The sequence below is a fragment of the Sapajus apella genome, unplaced genomic scaffold, assembly GCF_009761245.1.
Source record: "Sapajus apella isolate SASKATOON/1434 unplaced genomic scaffold, GSC_monkey_1.0 scaffold14, whole genome shotgun sequence".
NCBI lineage: Eukaryota > Metazoa > Chordata > Mammalia > Primates > Cebidae > Sapajus > Sapajus apella.
This window is the reverse complement of record NW_022436954.1, coordinates 28,772,185-28,798,791: the sequence shown is the minus strand read 5'-3', so window position 1 is coordinate 28,798,791 and position 26,607 is coordinate 28,772,185. Positions and strand designations below refer to the sequence as shown.

General features: G+C 45.8%; 1 protein-coding gene across 3 annotated transcripts; it reads right to left on the bottom strand.

The window, feature by feature from the left end:
• Positions 1–1,051: 1,051 nt before the first annotated feature.
• On the bottom strand, positions 1,052–25,868 carry LMO2 (LIM domain only 2). 3 transcript variants are annotated; one of them, XM_032283612.1, is made up of 5 exons: positions 25,343–25,868; positions 13,092–13,254; positions 12,616–12,835; positions 7,706–7,921; positions 1,052–2,047 (listed from the first exon to the last, which is right to left on the bottom strand). In XM_032283612.1, the coding sequence occupies exons 3-5, from the start codon at positions 12,654–12,656 to the stop codon at positions 1,828–1,830; spliced, it is 477 nt and encodes a 158-aa protein (XP_032139503.1). In that variant the 5' UTR covers positions 12,657–12,835; positions 13,092–13,254; positions 25,343–25,868; the 3' UTR covers positions 1,052–1,827. The 3 variants fall into 3 exon arrangements, 2 of the variants coding, with proteins under 2 accessions (XP_032139503.1, XP_032139504.1); XM_032283613.1 differs by lacking the exon at positions 25,343–25,868 and adding an exon at positions 13,611–13,780; XR_004270399.1 differs by lacking the exons at positions 1,052–2,047; positions 25,343–25,868 and adding an exon at positions 10,379–10,489 and having other exon boundaries at positions 7,795–7,921; positions 13,092–13,689.
• Between the last annotated feature and the right edge of the window lie 739 nt (positions 25,869–26,607).

Below are 26,607 nucleotides of genomic sequence, written 5' to 3'. Positions count from 1 at the left end.
ATGAATCTGTTCCTTCATAATAATAAGTTCCCAGGTGGTGTTGATTCTGCTGGTCCCCAGAAAGTTTGAGAACAATTGAGTTAGAACAAATATCCCCTCACTGGTAGCGCCTTTCCACCCCCTGAGCTGGAACGCAACGTAACTGGATTTGTTTTAAATAAGCCACCTTAAGCAGTCAAATTTCCCAACCACTTTTAGCATTTTACAGACCAAGAGAGCCATCACTTCATTATTTCTCCTCCAGAAGAAAAAAAAGTCATTTGTCTCTCTGTCCTGGGATTTAAAAAAATTAAAAATAAAAAAGATCACAAACCTTAGGAAGATCTTACAGGAATCTTATAGTTAACGATACCCTTAACTGCATGTTTCTTATGTTTTAATAACTAAACGCATTTAGACTTCTTGCATCTAGCAGTACTCTAAGGAAATCATTGAAAAACATCTTCCTCTAGGTTTGTCCTTCATTGAGACCCTCCTGGGCTAGAACACTTTGAGGTGATGGCCAGCAGGTGGCGCTCTGTGTCAGTTCATGGGGGCGGCCTGACTCAGGTCAAGGCAAATACACAAACCAAGGTGCCTGCTCTAAATCCTCAAAGTAAAGGTCCTCTTAACCACTTGTCATAAAACACCCTGAGACACCCGTCGTGGAAAATCGAAGTGTCAAGCTCAGCATCTTTGCCACATTTCAAACTAGGTAATTACCTTCTCTCCCAAAGGGAATCTGCTTTATGTATTTGTGTCCTTTCTAGGTTACAAGTTTCCCAAAGGCAATGATCTTGCCTTCCACTCCCTTCATACAATGCTGAAGTGAAATGCATATTTTACAATAACAATTTAATTATTCTACATCCCTCTGAGCTACATGATGACCTGTTATATAATTGCCAGTAATATAGAAATGTGCCTGCCTCATACAAACCCTTGCAACACATAGAAGTTTGTATTTGACCTAAGAGTAAATTGCATATTTGCTTCTCTTTTACAATAGAAAACGCAGACCATTTCCCCGCCATCCCAAATTATAAGTCGTAAGCAAATAAACAACACTGCATTTCAGTCTGTCATTTTTATTAAGTCTGCAGAGCTGTTTTTTTTTTTTTCTACACACGACAAATACTTTGATATAATCTAGGATAATAAAATAGTTGAACAACTTTTTTTTTAAGATTTATATCTGTATAGAAACAATCTGTGGAACTCCCCACCTCAAAATGAAGGTGTCTAAAAACAGTAATTCATCCACATTGCTTTAAATCATTGGTTAAAAGTTGTGGTTTCCATTCTCAACCAAAATGTGTCTTCATGCGGTTTTCCTCGGGTCCAAAGCTTAAGGCCTTGGGAAGGTGGCCCAGAAAAAAAAGAATGGTCGCTCTCCTCTCTGTCCTTCCCTCGTGCGGAGGACGGTGATTGAAACAGGGGTGTTACACAAGCCAGGAAGGAAAGAAATCAATTGCACGTCTCTAGTCTGCAAGCATCAAAGTCACAAGTCTTTACACAACAACTCCCTATCTGTAGATATGAAACCATCATGATAGCACAGCGCCTGCTTGCCCCTAAATGCTCCTTTCTTCTGCTAATCATGTCAGTTACTATGGCTGGGCTGTGGCCGTAAGTTCTCCCTAAGGGCTGGTCCTTCTGTCACCTTGAAGTGTCAGCCCTTGCATTATGCCACTTGGATGCTATGTCTTGGTACCCAGTAAGGGTCTACCATCCCCTAAGAAATCCCTCACCCCACCCTCAAACCCCCAAAGTGCCTATGAGTGAAGACACCATGGAGACGGTGTCTCCAGTGAACACCTCCCCAAAGATGCCCGGGGGGACTCGCGCCTATATCATCCCATTGATCTTAGTCCACTCATAGATATCCTGTTCGCACACTATGTCGGAGTTGATGAGGAGGTATCTGTCACCTACACAGAAGTGCTTCTGACAGGCAGCACATTTGAAACATTCCAGGTGATATACTTTGTCTTTCACCCGCATCGTCATCTCATAGGCACGAATCCGCTTGTCACAGGATGCACAGAGACCGTCTTGCCCAAAAAGCCTGGGGCAAAAGAAAGAAAAGCTAAGAAGACAGTGAAAGGGACAATCCTGGAAGGCAGGGCTCGGGGATGAGCCCCAGAAAGGAGGCCGGACTTTCAGATGTCAGGAAGCCGGGAAAGGTCGGATCCAGAAGGAAGGCCGGCTAGTGCAGTCTTTCCCAGCAGGCAGAGGAAACCCTGATGAAACTGGCATTTGGATCTGGCAAAATTCCTCCCTTTTTTGAGCCCTCGCCCTATTTGCAGCAACCGTTCCCCATTCCGCTAGGCTGCCCCCTGGCTCCTCCTCTGTGGGGGAGACTCTCAGCTGATGTGATCTACGATAAGGAGTTAGGCAAGTCTTACCTGTCCCCTCCCAGGGGAACCCTCATTTCAGAAGAGCAGCTGGAGTGAGACCCGAGGAGCCCCTTTGAGAGGATACTGACCAGGACTGCAATAAAATGGGCATTCTTCTGAGGCTCCCAAACTCTATAATGTCAACAGCTGCTGATGCTACCCCTGGGGAGAGCTGGCCTTGAATATCTCCATAAGCTGCAAAGCACATCTCCCCCTGATTATTCACTGGGGCCCCAGCTGCCGGGAGATGGGGAGTTCCACAGGAATCATGTGCTGCAGCTCATCGTGCCTCTGAGATACGGAGGACAAACAGCAGCTCTCCACCATGAATGGAAGATCTTAATTCATGGTCCTTGCTGCCCCACTGGCATGAGTCAAAAGGGAAACTTCTTTTCTGACATTTAAATCAAGATTCTCCCAAGCCTGTTCATCAGTTACTTATTTCAGGCAGTATTCAGTGTCAAGGGGGAGACAGAACATGGCAGGGTTCAGTACATGGTTCTCAAAGCTTTGGTCCTGGGACCAGCAGCATCCACACTGCCTGTGAACAGGTTAGAAATATAAATTCTCAGGCCGGCCCCAGTGGCTCACACCTGTAATCCTAGCCCTTTGGGAGGCCGAGGCAGGCGATCACTTGAGCTCACAAGTTCGAGACCAGCCTGAGCAACATAGCAAAACTCTGTCTCTATAAAAAAAATCCAAAAATTAGCCAGGTGCGGTGGTGCATGCCTGTAGTCACAGCTATTCATACTTGGGAGGCTGAGGTGGGAGGATGGCTTTAGCCTGGGAGGTGGAGGTTGCAGTGAGCCGATATCATGCCACTGCATTCCAGCCTGGGCCACAGAGCCAGACCTTGACTCAAAAAAAAAAAAAAAAAAGAAAAAAAAGAAAGAAAGAAGAAAAAAAAAAGAAATACAAATTCTCAGCCCTCCTCCCTCTCCACCCAACCGAGACCCCCTGGGGAGGGCACCCAGTAGTCTGTGTTAATGGGCACTTCCGGAGGACTGAATGCAGGCTAAAGTTTGAGAATCAACAGCAAAAGTGCAGTAACACAAGTACTGGAAGCAGAGAAGACCCAGCTTCAATGTCCCAGACCAGCCCTGAGTGACCCTACGGAGGCCTCTGATTTCTCGGAGCCTCAGTGAAATGGGCCACCATCGGCTCTACCCCACTCAGCTGTTAGAATGACCAAACGAAGCATGTCAGGGCACCCATGGTCAAGGGCTACACCAACGCCGGTTAGGTTTTAACACATCTTGGGTGTATTCCCAGCTGCACCAGTCTTGCTGCAGGAAGCAATTTTCACTCATGGCTGAAAACTTAGCATATTAGCAGGTGGTTTCTACATAAAACCTTTAGGACAGTTTCAGGTGAATGCTTGTTCTTATTGGAAGTTCTGATTGATTTCAGGATATCAGAGAATCAGTTGCTACGTTCTGAGAGGTTGTAGGGGATGTAGGGTGGTTGACACATTTTGTAATATTTGGGCAAAATTAATGGAATTGAGAAGAGGTGGTCTGTGAGTAGAGAGCTCATTGTTCGGTCCAGGGCCAGCTAATCTTCCTCTGAATCCTGCTTCCCATTTGAAGATCTCCGAGCGTTTTCAAAGCACTGCCTGGGAGCAAACTCATTACTTGGGGAGAACATTTTATCCCAACGTAGCAGATGGTGGAGCTGCAGGTGACCGCCACATTGGAGGTCACGGAGTGGAAAGACAGTTCTGGTTTCCTGACTGTTCAGTAAGTTAAGTTTGGGCCTGAGCAAGGATGAACGACTGAGGAAACAGTGTGCATGGAATGAATCCAACTGCCTGGGGTGTGTGATCCTTACGGAAGGAGGGAGCTTATTACAGGGAAGTCAGGGGGTAAATTACAATCCACATTAGGCAGCTAATGAAGGGAAGGACAAAGGATGAGTATGTGGGAGACAAGTTCAGGTCCCAGCATCACCTCTAATTGGCCAGGTGACCTGAGCAAATGGCAACTCCTGTACAGGCTTCTGTGACTTAAGCTGTAAAGCAAGGGAACTGAGAGAGTAGCCCCCTGCAGCCCCTTCCAGCTCTGGGATGCTGAGATTCTAATATGAGTAAAAAATCAACCGGGACTCGACACCTAACTTGAGCATTAACTTCTGGCACCAAGAATTGGTATCTTATGCTGGATATCCCAGAAGCGGCCCCCGAGGCAAGGATTTATGTGCAAGTGATTTATGAATAATGCATTCTCAGGAAAAACCTGGAAGGCAGCAGGGGAGGCTGAAGGGAAGGGAAGGAAGCCAGGCCAAGTTGCAACCTCAGGCAAAGTCCCTCGGAGGGGAGGGACCCTGGAATATAAGTTATGCCTGGCTTCAGGCAAGGCTGCTGGGCTTGGTACTCCCACCACGTCTGTCATTGGTTAAGGTCCGCTGGGGGTCTAGTCGGGGCACACATACTTCTAGCTCTAACAGATGCAGGTGCTGGCTGTTAGAAGCAAAACCACTGCCATCACCACCAGCCCGCCACTCCCAGCACACAAACTGGTGAAAAGGGATCCAAGGAGATCTGGCTCAGCACAGACACGAACAGCTGCTCTGGGGTTCCCAACAATAGAATACAGCGGCAGAGTTGAGGTTCTGCACGGGGGCCTCATGAATATTTGAAGCTAAATGTCTGAAAAGAACTATAACATGCCACTCAGCCATTGGAAATCCTCAAGGGGACAAATTATCCTAGGGGTGAAGAACTCAACCCCATCAGAGGGTCTGTTCAGCCACTCTTCCAATTTGCCTTGTTAAAAGCTCCTGCCAGATCACCTGAGGTCGGGAGTTCGAGACCAGCCTGACCAACATGGAGAAATCCCATCTCTACTAAAAATACAAAAAGATTAGCTGGGTGTGGTGGCAGGTGCCTGTAATCCCAGCTACTAGGAAGACTGTGGTAGGAGAATCACTTGAACCCGGGAGGCGGAGGTTTCGGTGAGCTGAGATTACGTCATTGCACTCCAGCCTGGGCAACAAGAGCAAAACTCCGTCTCAAAATAAAATAAAATAAAATAGCTCCTGCCAGATATACTAAGAATCCAAGTTAACAAGACCATGGCTAAAGGACCATCCCTGAAGCAAAAGGCAATTTTTCTCCTCTGTCAAGAGGTGTCCCATCTTAAGCTCTCTGCTGCACATTTTCATAACAATAATATAAATATTAAAGGATGGCTGGAAATGCCTGCACTAACGGAGAGGTAATTAACATGTTGCCTAGGAATATGGCAGGAGGAGAATTATTTCATGTCACCAAGACATAAGTTAATTAACATTGGGTTCTTCCAGACTGTTTTTTTTTTCCTCTCCTTTTTGAAAATAAAAAGGATTAACAAGCCCAGGCAGCACTGGTTTTATTCCTGAGTGTTATATAAAATGGTAGAGATAGGGAGAAGCCGGGCTCTTCTGACCTTACTCTATCTGCTCTTCATTTAATAAGATTCAAATGATTTGACAAGGATGGAGTCAAGGGTCCGATGGGAATCATTTATCCGCCTCGTCTGCCTTCTCACTGACTTGGCAAACTGGGAGTGAGCAAAACCAGGTTTGTATTTATCCCAGTTCTATTTTTTGTGACTTAAAAACAAAGAAAACTGACCACAATTATAAGTATGATCATTGAAAAACATTACTTACTGTCTTGGAACCACCATATCTGCAAGGACTTTATCTGGGAATTCAAGAAGGGGAAAATCTTATTCCATCAGTTTTCAGGTAAATGAATAAGCTTCCTTCACTGTGAAACTACCTGCAGTTTTTTGGTTTGGTTTGGTTTCTGTTTCTGTTTCGTAAAATGCTCTGAGGGCAGGTTTGGGAGGAAAAGCTGGCCCAGTAGCCAAGGGCGCTAAGGTCTCAACAAGCTTCCATGGGTTGGATGGTTCTGATGCATCAGGGAAGCATCCTTCACAGGCCCTCTGCTCCAGGAAGACGGAGACATACTGACAGCTACACTGCTCAGCAGATCTGACAGTAGAGGGCACAGAGAGAGTTACCTTCACAGCAGGGCACAGAGAGAGTTATCTTCACAGCAGCTCATAAGAAACTAGAAATGCTAATACATTCTAGGCAAAGGCATTCACAAAGTGCTGGAAAATTCGGATGGCCAATAGGATGGCCCAGAGCATGGGAGATGTCCGCAGCTCCTGACTTTTTTTTTTTTTTTTTTTTGAGACAGAGTCTTGCTCTGTGGCCCAGGCTGGAGTGCAGTGGCGCAATCTCAGCTCACCGCAACCTCCGCTTCCCAGGTTCAAGTGATTCTACTGCTTCAGCCTCCCAAGTAGCTGGGATTACAGGTGCGTGCCACCACACCTGGCTAACTTTTTGTATTTTTAGTAGAGATGGGGTTTCACCATGTTAGCCATGATGGTCTCAATCTCCTGATCCACCCACCTCGGCCTCCCAAAATGCTGAGATTACAGGCGTGAGCCACTGCTCCGGGCCCTCAGCTCCTGTCTTGCTTGACATTGTCGAGTTCCTATTTTACCCTTCCATTCTTCCATCCCTTTGCTCATTAGATTGGAAAATAATGATTATGTCATGAGGATAAGTTATAAGAGCAGCTAACACCTATTTGATCCATACCAAGCCAAGTCGTTTATCTGCACTATTTCATCAAATCCTCCCCATGTCTGTAGAACTAGGTGGTATTATCATCCCCAGGTTACAGATGAGGAAATTGAGGCTTAGGGAGGTTAAGTCACTTGCCCAAGGCCAGCAAGCTGGGAAGCAACGGTGTTGGAATGCGAACCTCCAACTGCCTGCAGGGTCTTTGCCCTTCTGTCCTTTGAAGACTGCCTTCCTGCTATGAGTCAATGCTTGGAGCTCCATACACTTTCTATTTTTAAATTTCTCATCATGTAATACCGGAGTCATACAAAAGAATATTTGTCGTGTGTGTGTGTGTTCTGACGCATTCAAATGAGCTCCTCAGAGCCCACCTCCAAACTTATAAACAGAAACACCTCCAGTTCCTATGATCCTCTGTGCATACTCCTCCTCAGCCCTATCCCCTGGCCTCTTCCACTCCCCGAGGGAACCACTCTTCTGAATTTTGTGTGTACAATTCTCTTGCCTTTAAAGATATTAGTATTTTACCACATAGGAACATAACCCTGAGAACATGATTCTCAAACAGGAAGAAATGCTCACTGCTTCTCAGCACGGGAGCTGAGACTCAGCCTCTGCAGCCTGAGCTCACTGTACAGGTGGTGTCTGAGCCTGGAGCAGGGTCAGGGCAACACGCACAGACTGCAGATGTCCATGACCACCCGGCCTCCCTCCCGAGGGCCGTAGAGGGGTGCCAGGGAGGGTACCTGAGATAGTCTCTCCGGCAGAGCTTCCGGCCCAGTTTGTAGTAGAGGCGCCGCCCCACTTCGCCCAGCCGGCAGCCACAGAGGTCGCAGCTCAGGCAGTCCTCGTGCCAGTACTGGTCGATGGCCTTCAGGAAGTAGCGGTCCCCAATGTTCTGCTGGCAGCCGCCGCATGTCAGCAGGGACGGGGGGATCTGCAACACCTCATCCACTGGTTCCCTGGAGAGAAGGCCAAGCATCAGGGACAACCTCACCAGAGGGAGACCAGCACCGAGAGGCCGAGATCAGTTTACGCATCTCATCTGACTGCCTGTTGGTGACCTAAGGGAGAAGGGACAGTACAATATATCCCTTGGCCAGACTGACTGCAAAGACCCAGCCCACTCTGGGTTAAGACGGGAGAGAGCTAGACCTGACGCCCTAGATCTCTAAGAAGTAAACGCAGGGCACCAAGAGGCATCAAAGGCAACTACAGGTGGTACTGTGCCCAGCCCATGCCCAGCACCACCTGGGCACCTCTGGTCTCCTGCTCTTTCTCACTCCCCCCGCTGACCTTCCCTCTCTATCTTCACGGAGCTCCCTCGTTTTTCTCCTCCTATATCCCGGACCCAAGGGCACTGCCTAACCTCAGAGGAGGCACTCTGGACTAAAAGAGTCACTCATCACCAGGGCAGGGGATGACCCAGTGTGCTAAGAATCTGCAAATCCCCTGTTTAATAAATTTCCATGCCCCCTCCAGCCCTTCCAACCGCACAAAAGCAGAGGTGAGGAAGAAAGAAGAATGAGACCAAAACTTATTTTAGGTTGCTTTCTCTTGCCAAATTAAAAATTCCTTCAGAATGTAATAGGAATTCTCCTAATTTTTAATTTTTTTACAGAGATTCCATTTTCCATTCTTTCCACTGAAGGAATTCTTGGAGGAAAATCCCAGACTGTGAGGCCGTTGTTACATTTATGAAGAACATCAAATAGGCCTGTCTTTCCTCACCTGAACATTTTTATAATAGTAAAACTGATTTGGATGAAGTTGATTTAAGGAAGAAAATGAAGAGGGGCAATGATTATTTCAGAGAGAGTAGAAGGCAGTTAAACAGACAGTGACATCTCAATCCAGTAGTTGTTAGTAGGCTGTGGCTTGCGTTCCTTCGTTAACATGCCATGCATAGTATCTCCTGCCTACTTGGCTTCACTGGAATCTCAATACTCTTTTACATTTAAAAATCAATAACTTTGCCAAAAGAAAATGAAGGAGTGGAAGGAATGATTCTAGTGTCCCCCAAATGGGACATGGGAAAAACTTAATACTTATTTATTTGTAATAATTAGCAAGTGTTCTATGGAACCTTACTTAAACACAAATCTATTTCTTAAAAATCTATTGTGTTTCAAAAATGGACCTTCTTCAAACTGTAAAGGACTTTCTTCCTGGATACACTGCAGGTATAAATCCATGTCTCTCTCCTTCCTTGCTTCCTCCCCCCCTCCCTCTCTCTCTCTCTCTCTTTCTTTATTTCCTTGAGTTTTGCTCTTGTCGCCCGGGCTGGAGTGCAGGTGGCAGGATCTCAGCTTACTGCAGCCTCCACTCCCGGGGTTCAAGAGATTCTCCTGCCTCAACCTCCTGAGTAGCTGGGGTTACAGGTGCCTGCCACCACACCCAGCTAATTTTTGTATTTTTAGTAGAGATGAGGTTTCATTATGTTGTCCAGACTGGTCTCAAACTCTTGAACTCGTGATCTACCTGGCTTGGCCTCCCAAAATGCTGGGATTACAGGTGTGAGCCACAGGGCCCGGCCCATGTCTCCTATTTCTAACCGGCACTAATTTACCAGATGACCTTGTGTCCTAATTGGTCTGTGTCCAAAAAGCCCAGCAGCCATTATATTTGGGGACAGGAGACTCAGGTGGCTCAATGTCTATAATACTCTGACAACTTAAGGTGATTCTGTCATGCAAAGTATGAAGTATTCCCTACAAATATTTAGGAGTGCCAAAGCCATGTCCACACTTTGTAGATACAGTGTAACTGCACTTCATGAGATTATCATCTTTGGAACAAGTAAATGTAAAGCTCACGCTAGTTTATCTGGGGAGAAAAAATGGCCAGGCACAGAGGTTCACACTTGTAATCCCAGCACTTTGGGAGGCCAAGGCAGGAGGATCACTTGAGCCCAGGAGTTGGAGGCCAGCCTGGGCAACACGGCAAAACCCTGATTCTACAAAAAGTATAAAAAATTGCCCAAGCTTGGTGGCATGAGCCTGTAATCCCAGCTTCCCAGGAGGCTGAGGTGGGAGGATCACCTGAACCCAGGAGGATGAGGCTGCAGTGGGCACTGCCCTCTAGGCAAGACAACACAGTGAGACCTTAGCTCAAAAAAAATCAGGACTGCAGTTTTAAGAATTCACTGAAGGCTTGCTTTCTTTCCCTCGTTTCTACAGATTGTATATAAGGACTACCATTCTCCCTTCTAATAACTAATACCCTGGCTTTTTCATGTGTATCATCTGGGAATTGCATCTCTTCTCTTTCCACAGCCCATGGTCTTACTCTGCGCTTTCCAAACCACTCATGGAACCTTGACCACATTGGATGCTGCCAAAGGACTGTGAAAGAGGAGAATTTGCCCTTAGCTGGTACAAAACTGCCTGGAATTCAAATGAACTGCTCTTGTTACTCACGGGAGGCAGCGGGGGCCAGCAATGGCATAGCAAGGGAATCTCTGTGTTCATGAATTCTGGCTGGCTTTCTGTCCAAATGTTTCATTTGCATATAGCTAGGCAAGTCTCCATCTGTAATTTGGAGATGCTGATTATAATGACCCAAGCTGGCTTTGAGGAAGTACACAATGAAGAATCTAGTAGGATACTGGACCACAGGAGGAATGTAAAGTAAAGAGTTACAGTGATGGCCTAAGATGAGATGGAGAAGTAAAGTGTAAGATATTGACTCTGTCTTTCCATACTTAATTAATGAAAATATCACATTATACTTCGTGGACAATCCAAGACAATGACTGAGATTGATTCACCCTCAAATTAATATTTTATATTCTCCCAGAACCTATCTTGAATATTACACCTGAGTATCACTTCAGCCTGGATTTCTGGGATAATTTCATAACAATTTGTAAGGGAGTGGGGAGAGTGCACTGCAGCAATTTCTCAACCAGCTTGTCCCTTTTTGATTAGAACCTGTTTTCATTGGGCAAATAGTGAAGTGAAGGAAAGAGCTGGTGAGCCTCCAGCAGTAGATACCTGTGGTGTTAGGAAGTTAGGATGTTTCAGTTTTATAACCTCAGTGAGAAAGCACAAACTTTGAAAGAAGCAAACTTCCTTCAGGGAACTGAAACCTTCAGATTTATCTCCTACTGAAAGGATTAGTGACTGAATTCTGCTGATCAAAAAGGCATTAGGCACCAATTCATCCAATTCACTCCCTTATTGTGTTACTATGATCTTGCCCAGTCTCTGAAACTCAGAGCTCAGTTGTAATTGTTAAGTTTATTTAAAGACGTGATCAAACCACCCTTTAAACCCATTGTTTGCATAAACGTACTTTTAAAAAGGAATGTTATTTTTCTTCTGAGAATTTGTTGAAGGAAGTGGGGGTTTTTGCTACAACAAATCTGGCTCATTATAGAACTGATGTCTTAACCTTCAAGACTGAATAGTGATGTTTATATTCCCATTGGATGGTGGTACTTCCTGTGTTTTATGAGAACCTGCTGAGCTTTTATGCTGGTAACTGAGGGTAAAACCCAGGTAAATAAACACTATAGCCGAAATTGACGGGTGTGTGTGTGTGTGTGTGTGTGTGTGCGCGCGTGCGAATGTGTGTGTGCGTGCGGTATTTCAAGCAGGAAGGCACAATTCTTTTAAAGCAGGAAAAGACAAAACAAAACAAATGTCTCTTAAAAGCACAAATGGACAAGTCATTAACCAGCTCCTTTGGTCTTGTGTAACAAATCTCTTCAAAGGCTTAGATGGGGACTTCAAAGGAATAAAAATTCTCAAAACCAGACAGCCAATGACTCTTAAAATGGCATTTGCGTTGACAGGAAAATAATATCTTAAACACCCCCTGCTCCCCATGTTAACACTAAAGAATGGGTCAGTGATAGAGAAACATTCCAAACCGATACGAGGCTCAGAAAACAGATGCGGCCAATGCTCATTAGATCCCTGGTTACCTGACCCCAAACCCTTTTGAGACTGTGCTAAAAACTATGAGACTCTGCTCCCCAGAAGAATTAACCTACACGCAAAATGGTGCACTAACTTTCGAGGTTCACAGGCCCCATCGGTGGACCCCAAGGAGGGGTACGCGTACTCAGATTTACTCCGGATTTAGAAATCCCTGGAGGCCCAGAGCCAGCTCCGAGGTGGTCGGTCGGACCCCTCACCCGCCCGGTACCCGCGCTGTTGGCAGCGGCTCCATCTGCGTACTGGGAAGGCGGCCGTTGGGGACCCCGGAGGCCTCCACTTGGAATGTTCCCCTTTCCAAGACCAAATGGACAAAGAGAAAGGGACGAGACGGAGCGAGAGGGGAGAAGGGAGCAGTGACGCCCGAACGCTCTTCCGACTGCACCTGCGCGCCTCCGGGCTTTCCTGGTGCCTGCTCCCGTGCAAACTTTCTGGCCCGCGGTGGCTTTGGGGAGCGTCCCGGTAGCCTGGAGGGGCCCGCAGAGGCGCCGGGCCGACCCCTCGCCCTGCCGCCTGCCTCCCAGACCCTCTCCCAGAGCCCCCGGAGTCACCCGAGAGGAAGGAGGGAGCCCCGCGCTCGGCACAGGGGGCCAAGGGCACGCCGCGGGCGCGCACCTGGAGCCCCCTCGGGCGGCCGCCCGGGTCCCCCCCGCCACCCCGGGACTCGAGGCCGTGGACACCGGGGGTGGCAGGGGCAGGGGCGCCGCACTTACTCTGAAGGGTCCAGGCTCTTCCTTTCGATGGCCGAGGACATTGGGGAGGGAGGCGGCGTGCCGGGCGGCGGGGGCGCTCCCTTTGTCGCGCGGGGCTGGCCGGCTGCCGGGGCTCGGACCCCCTCGGGTGCTCGGGCGCCGCCGCTCCTGCGCCTCCGCTTGCTCTGGCGCTCCGGCGGCGAGCTCGCCCCTCCGCGCTCAAGGACAGTCACCGCGCTCCCTTCAAACGCCAAAGAGAGAGAGCGAATCACCGGGCTGCGGGCGCGCCGCGGCCAAGGCGGGGGCCGGGGCGCGCAGCCTGGCCCCGGAAGGCTGCAGCTGCTGCTGCCGCTCAGGACTTAACCTTCCATCCCGGTCCCGCCGCCGCCGCCGCTGCCGCCGCCGCCGCCGCCCGGTCCCTCTGGCGCGCTATCACCGGCTGCGCGCCGCCCGCGGGGATGGTGCGCGCCCGCCCGGCCGCCCCGAGCCCCTCGCACCTTCGGCCCGGGTCTCCGCACACAGCTCGCCGCAGAGGGCAGAGAGGGGGCGGCGGCCTGGGGACGGGGAGGGGACCGTGCGTCTCTCCCCGGGCTTCCTCCTCTCTCGGGAAGGTCTATTTTCGCTCAGCTTCCCTCTGTCTCTGGTTTCATTTCCTTTTTCCTGATCACGATTCAAATACAATAGAAGGAAATCACATTTAAAGAGACAGCTGCCCGGTCCCCCCACCTCCCCCTTTTTCCTCCCCCCCCCCCTTTTTTTTTTAACGGGGCTCCTGGGGATTAGCAATACAAACAGCAGCATCAGGACTGACTTGGTTTCTTAAAGGGGCCAGTGTCGGGGACGGGGAAAGCCGCTCGGAGAACACCTCTCCTTGGAGAGGAGGCTGGGCAGCCCCTAAATCATTCTTCAGAGCTTCCCCTCTTCCGCCTTTCCCTTTTAGTTTAACTGAGGCAGAAAGTAACCCACGAACAGTTCGATCAACCAAGAAAAGACAAGAATGAGAAATAAGCACCTACAGAAATGCAAGTGTTCCAAGTGGCTTTTGCGTCCGTCCCGGGTTCGAGGTCCCAGGTCCACGGACCCGGTGCACCGGGCTGTCCCGGACGGCGCAGCTCTGCGGGCGGCGGGCTCCAGGCTGCGGCCGCGCTCTGCAGAGGCGATGGGGCTGTTCGGGCCGGGACTGCTGGGGACGCCTGAGCAGAGCCAGGGCAGCTAATCCCAGAGGGAGGGTGGCGGGGAGGGACCACGCGGGGCCGGGGATCCTCTCAGTCGGCTCGTGGCGGAATCCCCTCCCTCAGCATCTGTCCGAATGCGGTTAAACTGCCCCCCATGTAAACTGCCAGTGCCTGGGTGACAGAGTGCGACCCCGACCAAAGAAAGTGCTTTTCCAATGGTCAGGAACAGTATTGGGGAGATTATTTTGCCCTGGGTCAGGCATAAAGAAGGGGACTTGATTTAGGGGTTCAGGCTTCCCCACCACACTCCAGCCTCCTTCTAGAAAGAGGCAGGAAGCAGAGGGGAAGGGGGGCAGGCTAGTAGTCTGCCCTTCCATGGAGAAAAACTTTGTCTCTCCTGGGCCTCAGAGATCCTTGAAAATATCTGCATTCAGGCCTATTTGGGTGTGATGCCAGTCATTAAGGCTTGCAAGGAGGGAACTGCCAAGTACTTTCAGGATCCACGGTTTTATATGATCAGTCTGGATCATAGGCATACGTATTTTGTTCCCACTTTAAAGATTGAACCACGGGCCTGGCTGAGCCCACCCTGAAAGGTGGTAGTTGAAGTCAGAAGTGAATCCCTGCATGCTTCATTTTCCCTGTTCAGAGCCAAGGCTTCATGGACTTGTTACAAGTACAACCAGCGTTTACTACTGCCTGCATGCTCTTGTCATTTTCTGTCCCTGTGTCCCAAGGCTTGGGTCTCTAATGACTATAATTAAAAGCTGTGTGTGTGTGTGCGTGTGCGTGTGTGTGTATGTGTGTGTGTGTGAAAAGAAGCCTTAAGAGCACATTTTTGTCCAAGCAGAGTCTTCAGTATACAAAAAGACTTTTTTTTTTTTTTTTTGGTTGTGTTCAGTGTCTCATGCCTGTAATCACAGCACTTTGGTAGGCCCACGCTAGCCTGAGCAACACAGTGAGACCCCATTTCTATTAAAAATAAAAATAATTAGCTGGGCGTGGTGGTGCTTGCCTGAAGTCCTAGCTACTCCTCAGGAGCCTGAGGTACTAGGATTGCTTGAGCCCAGAAGGTCGAGGCTGCAGTGAGCCATGATTGCACCACCACACTCCAGTCTGGGGGTCAGAGTAAGACCCTGTCTCAAAAAACAAAAACCACTTTTTTTCCTGATAGACCCTTATTTTTAATTTAAAGAAGAAAATTCCTAGAAATGTTAGACAAGCCTAAACTATGTGATAAATATGCCACCTACCACACTACTTTCATTTCTATCAGAAATGAAAATAAACATACAGGTTGTGATGAATGATTCACCTACTTGTAAACAGTCAATGTGGTGGCTAAATGCTGGAATTTTGGGACCCAGCTGCCTGGGTTTGATTTAGCCTCTTATCAGCTAGCATGGCCTAGGAAAACTACTTAATCTGAGGAGGCAATATGTGGTGGTGGTTCTGGAGTCAGAGTACCTGGATTCGAACCCACCTTTGACCACCTGTGTGAATGAACCTGAACCTGGGCTCCCAGCAGTAATTTAAACTCCCAGTATCCTGTAATCCCAGCACGGTGAAAGGCCAAGGTAGGTGGATCACTTGAGGTCAGGAGTTTGTGACCAGCCTGGACAACGTGGGGAAACCCCATCTCTACTAAAAATACAAAAATTAGCTGGCTGTGGTGGTGTGTGCCTTTAATCCCAGCTACTCCGGAGGCTGAGGCAGGGGAATCGCTTGAACCCAGGAAGCGGAGGTTGCAGTGAGCCGAGATTGTGCCACTTCACTTCAGCCTGGGTGACAGAGTAAGACTCCGTCTCCAATCAGTCAATAAATTTCCAGTATCCTCATCTGTAAAATGGAGATGACAGAACCTATTGCATAAGCTGTTGTGGGGATGATATGAATTAACGCACAAAAGGGTGGCACGTAGATTTGTAATGGCCTTAGGCTAATAACAGATATGAGGTTGCTTGCATGAAAAGCAACTGGTATACAGTAAGCACTCATAAATGGCAGCTGCTATAGTTACAGCAAAGGGCATCATTATTTTAAAAGAGCTTGAAATTAAATTTAAAGGTGAAATGAGGGTTTAAGATAAGAATTGCCCACCCAAATTTATAAACTATTTCCTGTTTTTTAAAAGCAGGAAACAGGATCCCTTCCCCTCATCCCCTTCTTCTCCTAAATAAAACATGTAAACATTTTCCATTTCAATGTTCATTATCCTGGTAAGTGATCTCTTTGCATCTGCTTGTTTTTATTTAATCTGATAAATTACTACTTTCCTTGTTACAGTTTTGCATGGGGCTCAAGTCAGTTGTTAAAATAAATATATTCTTGCCTTCCAAGAGGTAACCTCAGAACAGCCAACTTCAGGGCATAAAGTTTCTTTTAAATAATATGCTTCTACTTTGACCTGAGTGTGTAAGGAAAAAGAGATTACTGCATATGACTTTGGGTCAGTGTCTTATCTTTCACAACTCTTTGGGGAGAACTTCCTTAGAGAAGGTGAATATTTGAAATGGTATCTTAAGATTTCAATTTCACACACAGTGGTTGTAAGAAATAACTGCCTACCGGTGGGATTTCATTCCTATTCAACGGGCAATTAAATCGCTCAAATTTAAGTTTAACATTTAGAATCATGTCTCAAAATGTGTTTTTATTATGAATAATTTTAAGGCAATTATGACCTTATTGTATCCTCCCAAAACAACTTGTACATGCCTTATGCAGAAGAGAGACTCAGAACTATGAGGTGATTGCAATATGTAAAATGGTTCTTTCAGAGTAGAGGAAATCTCTATTTGATCCCTGCCAGTGGAACTGAAATTTAATTCCTTTTCCCTTTCCCCCAACTCCTTGGAAATCTTAAATATCCTAAAGTCTAGAAAATTTTCAAGTTTTCCTTCCTGAAAAAGAATGCTAGAAGAAGAATAAATCAATCTACATGATGACTCTGACCCCAGATGAATCTCCCCACCCTCACCAACCGTGGGCATTTTCTATTCTTTTTGTTTATTACATTTACAATTATTTTCTAGGGTAGGGCAGTTTCAAGTGACTAAGGCTACATTCCTTTGCTAAAATGGACTTCTGATAGAAATGAAAATGCAAATATCATTGAGAAAATCCCAACATTATGGTAATGTAGCTCTCTTTTTTTTTTCAACCATTAGAAGCAAAGTTGCAACATATGCTTTGTCACTTGTGACATTCATATACAAAAACATGACATTTTGTTTCTGATTGTGGCATTCAGGAACAAAAATCAAGATCTGTCTTAATAGGGTTTCAGCTCCCATGCAGAATTTTTTCAACTCTTCAGTTGTCACAGGCATCTCACGCTCAGACTCATTTCAGAACATTTAAGGACCAGCTGATAAGTTTTCACAGAATGTTAGGACTATTAGTAACCTTAGTGATAGATAAATGAGGTTTTCTATATAGTAAAGAGCCTAAAATACATCTTTTTACAAATCCATGTCAACTGAACCTTAGAATGAGCGCAGAAGCTCAGCTGTTTGCTAGCTGTGTAATCTGGGGGAATTTACCTCACTTCTCTGAACCTGTTTCTGTACCTGTCAAATGCAGGATGGAGGCAATCGTAAAGTCAGCAGGGCCAGAACTAGGATCAGGCTGCTGGGGTGCCTGCTCGCCACACAGGAGTTTTGAGAGGATTCAATAGGATATGTATAAAAATCCTTTGCACAGTGATGGTGCACGGTAAGTGGTCAGAAATGATAGCTGTTGGTATTACCCCATCTTTCAGAAGTAATCGCCACTGTATTAGGAAGTAACAATCTCCCAACCAATCAGGACATCCGCCAAAGAGTGCTGAGACTGGGGAGCTGTAAAAAGAGCTGAAGTTCATCTAAGACCTCGGCAGGCCTCAGGCCAGAAACGCAGGACTGTTTGTAGCAATTGTGAATGGCAGTTCGTTCTTGATTTGGCTCTCTTTATGTCTGTTATTGGTGTATAGGAATGTTTGTGATTTTTGCACATTGATTTTTTATCCTGAGACTTTGCTGAAGTTGCTTATCAGTTTCAAGGGATTTTGGGCTGAGATGATGGGGTCTTCTAGATATACAATCATGTCATCTGCAAATAGAGACAATTTGACTTCCTCCTTTCCTAATTGAATACCCTTTATTTCTTTTTCTTGCCTGATTGCTCTGGCTAGAAATTCCAGTACTATATTGAATAGGAGTGGTGAGAGAAGGCATCCTTGTCTAGTGCCAGATTTCAAAGGGACTGCTTCCAGTGTTTGCCCGTTCAGTATGATATTGGCTGTTGGTTTGTCACAAATAGCTTTTATTATTTTGAGATACGTTCCGTCAATACCTAGTTTATTGAGGGTTTTTAGCATAAAGGGCTGTTGAATTTTGTCAAAGGCCTTCTCTGCATCAATTGAGATAATCACGTGGTTTTTGTCTTTGGTTCTGTTATAGCATTTTTAACATCTGTATCTTTAAATGCAGCATTTTAGTTTTCTAAAAATAGCATTTAATAAAATAAATAAAAGTTAGAACACCCGTTATATGTTTTAAAAATGGCATAATTCAAGATTAATGCATCCAAAGGAATAAAGATAAATTTGGAGTAATGTATTTTTAGAGATTATAAATCTATAATGAATGCAGTTGACTTCATTCTATATGATGTTCTTTATTTTTAATCATTATTAGTTGTATTTCCCTTTGTAAATAATCTATATATGTTATTGTAGTTATGAGGTTTTTGAATAAATTACATTCACATTTAAAAAAAAAAAAAGAAACGCAGGACAGTGGCCATTTTGGGGCCTGGGTAGGCTGCTGACAGCTCCATTGCTTCTCTGTTACACTGACTGCTTCAGCCACATCCCTGAGTTCTTCATCGGATTTTCCCCCTTCCAACACCTTCCAAACCACCATTTACAATTAATAAAAGAGGCAAAGCAAAGCTCTGAAGGAGCTGCCCCCAAATGTCCCCATTCTTCATGAGGTCTTAGCAGAGTTAAGCTCATAATGTGTCCTAGTGGAAGGGGCCTGAGAAATGGGATTTCCTAGCTTGCTCCTTGGAGCAATTGGAGTTTGAATGCACCCCCCTAGTGGGCTTCGCCCACCCCTGCTCCCACTGTAGCAGTTCTGAGTTCATTGACCTTGAGCATGTCACCCAAACTCGCTGCATTTTAGCTTTCATATCTGTAAAGTGAGAATATTCAGAGTACCTGTCTCCTGGAGCTGTTCGAAGGATTCTGTGAAATAAAGCAGATCAGGTGGTCGGAGAGTAAAGTGGCACATATTCAATAGGACATGTATAAATATCCTTTGCTTCTATGGAAGAGTTTGCTTATAGAAAGAGATTCTAACTTAAAATGTTTGAGCCACCGGCGTGGTGGCTCACACCTGTAATCCCAACGCTTTGGAAGGCCGAGGCAGGTGGATCGCCTGAGGTCAGGAGTTCGAGACCAATCTGGCCAACATGGTGAAACCCCATATCTACTAAAAATACAAAAAATAGCCAGGCAAGGCGGCCAGTGCCTGTAATCTCAGCTACTTTGGAGGCTGAGGCAGGAAAATCACTAGAACCCGAGAGGCAGAGGTTGCAGTGAGCTGAGATCAAGCCATTCCACTTCAGCTTGGGTGACAAGAGTGAAACTCCATCTCAAAAAAAAAAAAAAAGTTTGAGCACCCACTGATAATTCAAACCCTTTGATGGACAAGGCAAATGAGACATCCAGAGTCAACAAGTCCTTCTTCTGCCCAGGCCACTGTCAAACCTTCCCCCACTTTCTCTCGTGGGTACCAAACCCTGGACTTTCTTTGCCACTTCAAGGTAGGAGTCAGAGCCAGGTGAACTGACTCGCCGAGCTGTCTTTGTGCTCTTTATTTATGCAGTCTCTCTCCTCTCTGTAGCTACGCAGAGGTACCACACCTGAGTGACACGCCACAGTGCCTGGGACCCTGGCAAAGCATATTTGAGATCCAAACTCACTGTGGCCTGGAAGGCCCTATTATCTGGCCTCTACGGCCCCCCTTCCTTTTCTCCAGCATGCCCCTCACTCTGTCGGCTTGAAGCACACTGGCCTTCTTTTTCGTCCTTGAAACAAACCAAGGTGACTCCTACTGGATGACTTTTGCACTTGCCCTTTTCTCTGCTTGCAGTGCCTTTCCCCTGGATCACTCCATGGCTCCCATGAACTTCATTCAGGTCTCTGTTAGAATATTTCATCTTCAGAAGGGCTTTATCAACTCCTGCTCCTCCTCCCTCTCCATCCCCCTTATCCTGCTTTGTTTCTCTTCCCAGCATCATCACTACTTGCCCTTTACTACAGATGCACTTGCAGGGTTTTGGTGTGTGTTTTGTTTTGGCCTTTCCTCCCAGCTAGAATGTAAGCACTGTGAGGATGGGAACTCTCTGACTTGTTCCCAGTTGTGTCTTCAGCACCGAGAATGTGTCTAACGTGTGGCTGGCCCTCGATAAATATCCATGGAAAGAATGACTGTACAAATGGCAGCACCACTCCCCTTGGCCAAAGCATGCCTGCATGATGCCCTCCAGGTGAAAGTGAAGAAGGAACTTGAAGCTCCTTTGTTTTTCTTGAGCATCATTACTAGGATAAGAACAAGGATCCAGATACCATTTATATTTGGACCCAAGAGTTTGGTTTGGGAAAGAGATCAGGCTTCTGGCTCCCAGAAACAGAGATACAGGTGGTGTCTGGAATCAACAAGGCCTGACTCTCAATTCTTTAAAGCCTGACCCTCCACTGCAGAACCTCTACCCTCTACAAGGACTAAAGTGTAGAATGCAGTCAATCACATGAGTAAAAGCAAAGGCTTTGGAGAGAGAAAGCCTTGTGTTTGAGTCTTGGCTCCTTTAACTACATGGTTTTAGGCAAATTATTTAACAATCCTGAGCCTCAATTTCATCATGTGCAAAACAGGGATAAGAATATCTTCATTACAGGGCTGTAAGAATAAAATGAGATCACGCATGCCAAATGCTGAGCCCAGTGATCAACATGGAATAAGTGCTCAACGGATGGCAGCTATTATTAGAATTAATTAAGCAAAGAGAATCTCAGAGGACAATAGTCAATCAGGGCAGGGTTTTCTTGGCTGGACATAGATAGATAACTGAAGTTCTGCCCTACAAGGGCTTAGTTCAAGCAAGGTAGGGTCAACATCCTTGCCTGGGGGAGGAAGTGTCTTAGAAGCTGTGTCTTCCGGCATTTATGCCATCGGAGGGCACTGAGCCTGGCAGGGGAAGGTGATTCTGACCTTTCTGATAGCACTTGCCCGTACAACCTGTTTCCAGATTCTTTTTTGTTTGTTTGAGATGGTGTCTCGCTCTGTTACCCAGGCTGGAGTGCAGTGGCGCCATCTCGGCTCACTGCAACCTCCGCCTCCTGGGTTCAAGTGATCCTCCTGTCTCAGCCCCCTGAGTAGCTGGGATTACAGACACACACCACCATGCCTGGCTAATTTTTGTATTTTCAGTAGCGACAGGGTTTCACCATATTGGTCAGGCTGGTCTTGAACTGCTGAAGTCAGGTGATCCACCCTCCTCAGCCTCCCAAAGTGCTGGGATTACAGGCATCAGCCACTGCATCCAACCTGTCTCCAGATACTTAAGCGACAAACCTCAGCAAGAAGGAATAGAGCTGGAATCTCATCTATGATGCTCCCTAGATATGCCCATTGTTGAGGGAGGTGTCCTTTGGCAAAACAAACAAACAAAACCAAACAACAAAAAAAAACAGAGAAAGGGCTGCTTGGTTTTTTTTTTTTTTTTTTTTTTTTTTTTTTTTTGCCAGTTTCACTGCTTCCCTTCAGTCGCCCCTCATGTGTTTTACTGCCAGACTAACTGATCTGGAATACTGTTTTCTTCCCTGTCAACACCATGCGCGAAAATTTGCAGTGTTCTCTATCGTCTATGACCATCCACAAGTCGCTTAACCTCTGAAGACCTCAATTTTCTCATTTTGTAGAGAAAAGCGGCAGACTGGAAGGTTACAGCTGAAGTTCTATGTGTGATTCTGTCATTCTAGCAGGTCAAGACCAAATTTCCCATGCTTCCACTAAAGGCACCCTGTAATCCTGCTCATTCCATTGATCCAGCTTTACATCCCACAGTCCTGGACCCAGAACCTTCCCATCCAGCTCACTTCTCTGATCTTAGATACCCTCTTGTACCCATTTCGGTGCACTGTCTTATTCTTTTCTCTCTATTGGGGATGTCTGCTTTCTCTGTAAGAGAAGCTTTGGTACTAGAATAGTAGAGTGATTAAGAGTGGAGGCTTTGAGATAAATAAACATGGTTTCCAGTTTCTGCTTTACAACTTACTATCTGGGTCATCTTAGGAAAATCTCTGAGCTTCAGTGCTTGCAATGATAAAATAGAGACAATGACAAATATAAGGTTAGGGGTAGTCATTGAGATAATGTATGCAGTGGGTAGAGCACAGTGCTTGGAATATAGTAGGTGCTCAGTAAATGGCAATGATTATTGCAGTTAGTACAAAATCCTCTCCGGTCTTCTCTGCTTCTCCAAATCCTGCCCAGTGTGGACCCAGATCAAGCTATATTTTTACCCTGAAGATTTCTCTGTCCCCGGAAGCTCATGGTGGTGATCCCTTTCTGAGTTCTTATAGCTCTTGGTCCTAGTGCCTAGCTAGGTGCCTCATTAGATTCTGCCTTGCAATGCAATAACTTCACGTGTGTGCCTGCAGCAGCTTGCCTTAAGTCCTTAGAGAAGAGAGACCATGGTTTTCATCTTCACTAGCTCCCAGGATACTGATATAAATTTGGAGATACTTAATAATTCCTTTTGAATTGAAGCCTTCAAATACCATATCCATGTTATCAATTGCCCAATTCCTAGATTCACACTGATATTTACAAAGCCCTGAGTGTCGTTGCATTGGTGAGGAAGACCTACCCAGAATCATTATTGAAGGTGGTCCATGCATTGCCACAGACCTTTTAAAAACCTGGGAACTAAAACTATAAAAGTCTTAGAAGACAACATAGGAGAAAAGCTTCATGACACTGGATTTAGCAAGATTTCTTGGATATGACACTAAAGACACAGGCAACAAAATTGGACTACATCAAAATTTAAAACTTTGATGCATCAAAAGACACTATCAACTGAGTGAAAGGGCAACTCACGGAATGAAAGGATATATTTACAAATCATATACCTGATAAGAGATTAAGATCTAGAATACACAGGCTGGGCACTGTGGCTCATGCCTATAATCCCAGCACTTTGGGAGGCCAAGGTGGGTGGATCGCCTGAGGTCAGGAGTTTGAGACCAGCCTGGCCAACAGGATGAAACCCCCGTCTCTACAAAGAAAAAAAAAAAAAAAAAAAAAAAAATTGGCTGGGCATGATAGTGTGTGTCTGTAATTGTAGATACTCAGGAGGCTGAGGCAGGAGAATCACTTGAGCCCAGGAAGGGAGGCAGAGGTTGCAGAGAGCTGAGATCGAGCCACTGCCTGGGCAACAGAGCCAAGATCGCGCCTCCAGCCTGGGTGACAGAGTGAGACAGGCTCTGTCTGGATTTAAACAATCCAGTTTCAAAATGGACAAAGAACTTGAATATCCATTTCTCCAAAGAAGGCATACAAATGACCAATAAGCACATGAAAACATGTTCTACATCATTAGTCATTAGAGATGCAAATCAAAACCACAGTGAGATGCTACTTCATACCCATTAGGATGGCTGATGCACAAGTGCTAACAAGTATTGGTGAGGATCTGGAGGGTTTGTGGCACTTGTACATTGCTGGTGGGAATGTAAAATGGTGCAGCCATTACTGAAAACAGTATAGCACTTCCTCAAAAAATTAAAAGCAGAATTACTATGTGATCTAGCAATTCCATTCCGGACATACACCCAAAAGGATTGAAAACAGCAACTCAAACAAATATTTGTACACTCATGTTCATAGCAGTATTATTCACAATAGTCAAAAGGTGGAAGCAAACAAGTGTCTATCAACAGATGGATTTTTAAAGTGATATATACACACTCATATATATACACATTATATATAATATATATGTATATACTATATATCATATACATATATATGTGTGTACCTATATACGTATATTATTCCACCTTAAAGAGGAAGGAAATTCTGACACAAGCTACACCATGAATGAAACTTGAAGACATTAAGTGATATAAGCCAGTCCCAAGAGGACAAAGACTATATAATTCTACTTTTGTGAAGTACTTAAGAGTAAACAAATTCATAGAGGCAGAAAGTCGAATGGTGGTTGCCAGGAGCTAGAGGGAGGGGATCGTTATTGTTTAATGGGTACAACATTTCAGTTGGAAAATGTTAAAAAGTCCTAGAGCTAGATAGTTGTGATGATCACACAACAATATGTGCTTAATGTCACTGCACTGTATACCTGGGAGTGATTAAATGTTACATTTTATGTCTATTTAACCCCCATCTCCCCAAAATAATCTGACAAAAGTTAAAGACCATTCCCTAGGTACATCTCTGCTTCTACTTGCAGAATTATATCTGTTGTTCTAAGGAGCTCGCAATCCTCTCAGGTTCATCTGTGGACCCATGTGACAACCCCAGTGTTATGGTGAAGCCAGTCTCATGGCTCCAAGACATTCTTCAGTTCACCCAAAAGCAATGCCTGCCCACTTAGGCCTTTTTGAACAGTGCGCATCCCTGACTTCTGGATAAACATTTTTGCAGAAGCCCACTTGGCTCCAAGAACAAAAAACAAGGGTGCAGTTTGTTATTATGCAAAGCCACAGCATTCAGGAACTCAACTTTCTTCTAGACAACTACCCTTTTCTCTGAGAATCCAATAGTTAGAGTGTAGCAGGTCCCAGCTCCATTTGGGGTGGTGGTGGTGGAAGGGGGGCTGGTCTCAGAGCATCTTGAATACCTGCTTAGGCCAGAGCCCCTTTCCAAAGGCTCTGGGGCTGCTGTGGGCCTGCTGACTCCTCTCATGCCTTCAGGCTACAGTGCTTCCCATCACATTGCAGAAGGCCACCTTAGGTCATATCTCGCAAAGGAAGAGCTATTAACAAATATTCCATTTGTATTTCCTGCATGGCCCTCCATCTGGAAATACCTTTTATCTGGTAACTTTTGCAAAATGAACCAAATCTTGAAGGAGGTCTTGGCAGGTTTATGCTAGCCTCTCTATCACTCCAATAAGTCATTTCCACCCTCACCTTCACACGGGTCAAGCAACTGTGAACTGGGATGGCATGGAATGGCAGTGAGTCTTCTGGGCCCCGAGGCATCTTTTTAACCCTGAAAACCCCCCACTTGGAGGGCAAGAGCCACGTCTAAAAAATTATTATACACACTCTCTCTTAGCTCAGATATGCATGCTTTCACTCCGAGTTCAGATCACAATTTATAGTTCTACATTTTGTCATTGTTAAATGCAGTCTGGCTTCCCCAAAGACTGCAAGCTCATTCTGCCCAGGATTAAATCCAAGAGCCTTCTTAGCCCAGTTTCTGGCATGCAGTAAGCATGCAATAATTATTTATGGAAGGAAGGAATGAATGAACAAATGAATTAATTAAACTCACCTTACCTGCCTCTCCACTAGTTACTTCAAGCCCAGGTTGAAAAATATCTTCTTTTCAGAGTGGTTGTTATTGAAAGAAAATGAGAGGAACCCTCTGATTTAGACAGCTAGAAGGAGAAAGGAGAAAAGAGAGAATAAAAAAAAGAATTCTTATCTTCAGTTAGAGAAATGTTTCCACAGGTCCTTGATAAACTAGGGAAAAGGACCCCCGGGGCTTTCTTATAGCAGGCGGGTGTCCTTGATAGTGTGGCGGGCGGGGCAGGCGGAACTTCGGCATCAGGGCTCAGGGATGGATTCTAACGGTTTCTTTGCTGGTTGAAGAGGCTGCTTCCTGCCAACTTTTTTTTTCTTCTTCTTCTTCTTCTTCTTCACGTACCAGCCCAGCTTGTACATGTGAAGGAGTCAGCCCTTTTCCAAACGAACAGGGCTGGTGTATCAGCTGGCCTTGCAGTTGGATGCGCCTGCTGGTCTGCGAAAGCGGCTGTCAGTGTCTGTGTGTCTCATGCTTTGCAGATCTCCCATTCCTCTGAGTCTCGGAAATCCTCCATGAGTGTAAAAGGGCAGGTAGCCTGGTTCCCATTTGATAGGAGAGGAAATTAGGCCAAAGCCCTTGCAAATCTTAAACAAGCCTAAACCACAGAGCCACACGACCCTTATTCCTTACGCTCAGGCGTTCTTCCTCACAGGAAGGTCTTTTGAGAATTCATTTTTCAAGAGGAAGAGCTTCATGAGGCAAAAGCCAACACACAGACACTGTATTACCTAGTGACATTTATTGGATTTGTCTCTCGAGTGGCTCAAACAAAAGATTACTATTATAAATAGATGGACCTAACTGTTGCAAATAATACCTAGCTTTTATTGAGCACTTATTATGTGCCAGGCATTTTATATATTTGATCTTATTCAGTCCTGATAACAACCTCCTGTGATCAGTAGTATTATTCCAATTTTACAGAGAAGGAAACTGAGAGAGAAGTTTCACTAGCTTTCCCAGGGTCATATAGCTGCATAAATGTAGGAGAATTTATGCAATTTAGAATCTATGGAATTTAGACCTACATCTTCTGACTCTCTGCCCTCACCTCATTCACTATGCCAGTGTTTCCCAAATCTCCTACATTTGCATGTTAGCAATACATATTCTTAGGTCCATATCCAATCTCCCAGATCAAGGGAGAACCTCAGAAGGCCTTTCCCTGGATACCTGATCTGGAAAATAGCCTCCTCCCCAGGCACTAACACACTGCGATTCAATTTTCTTCA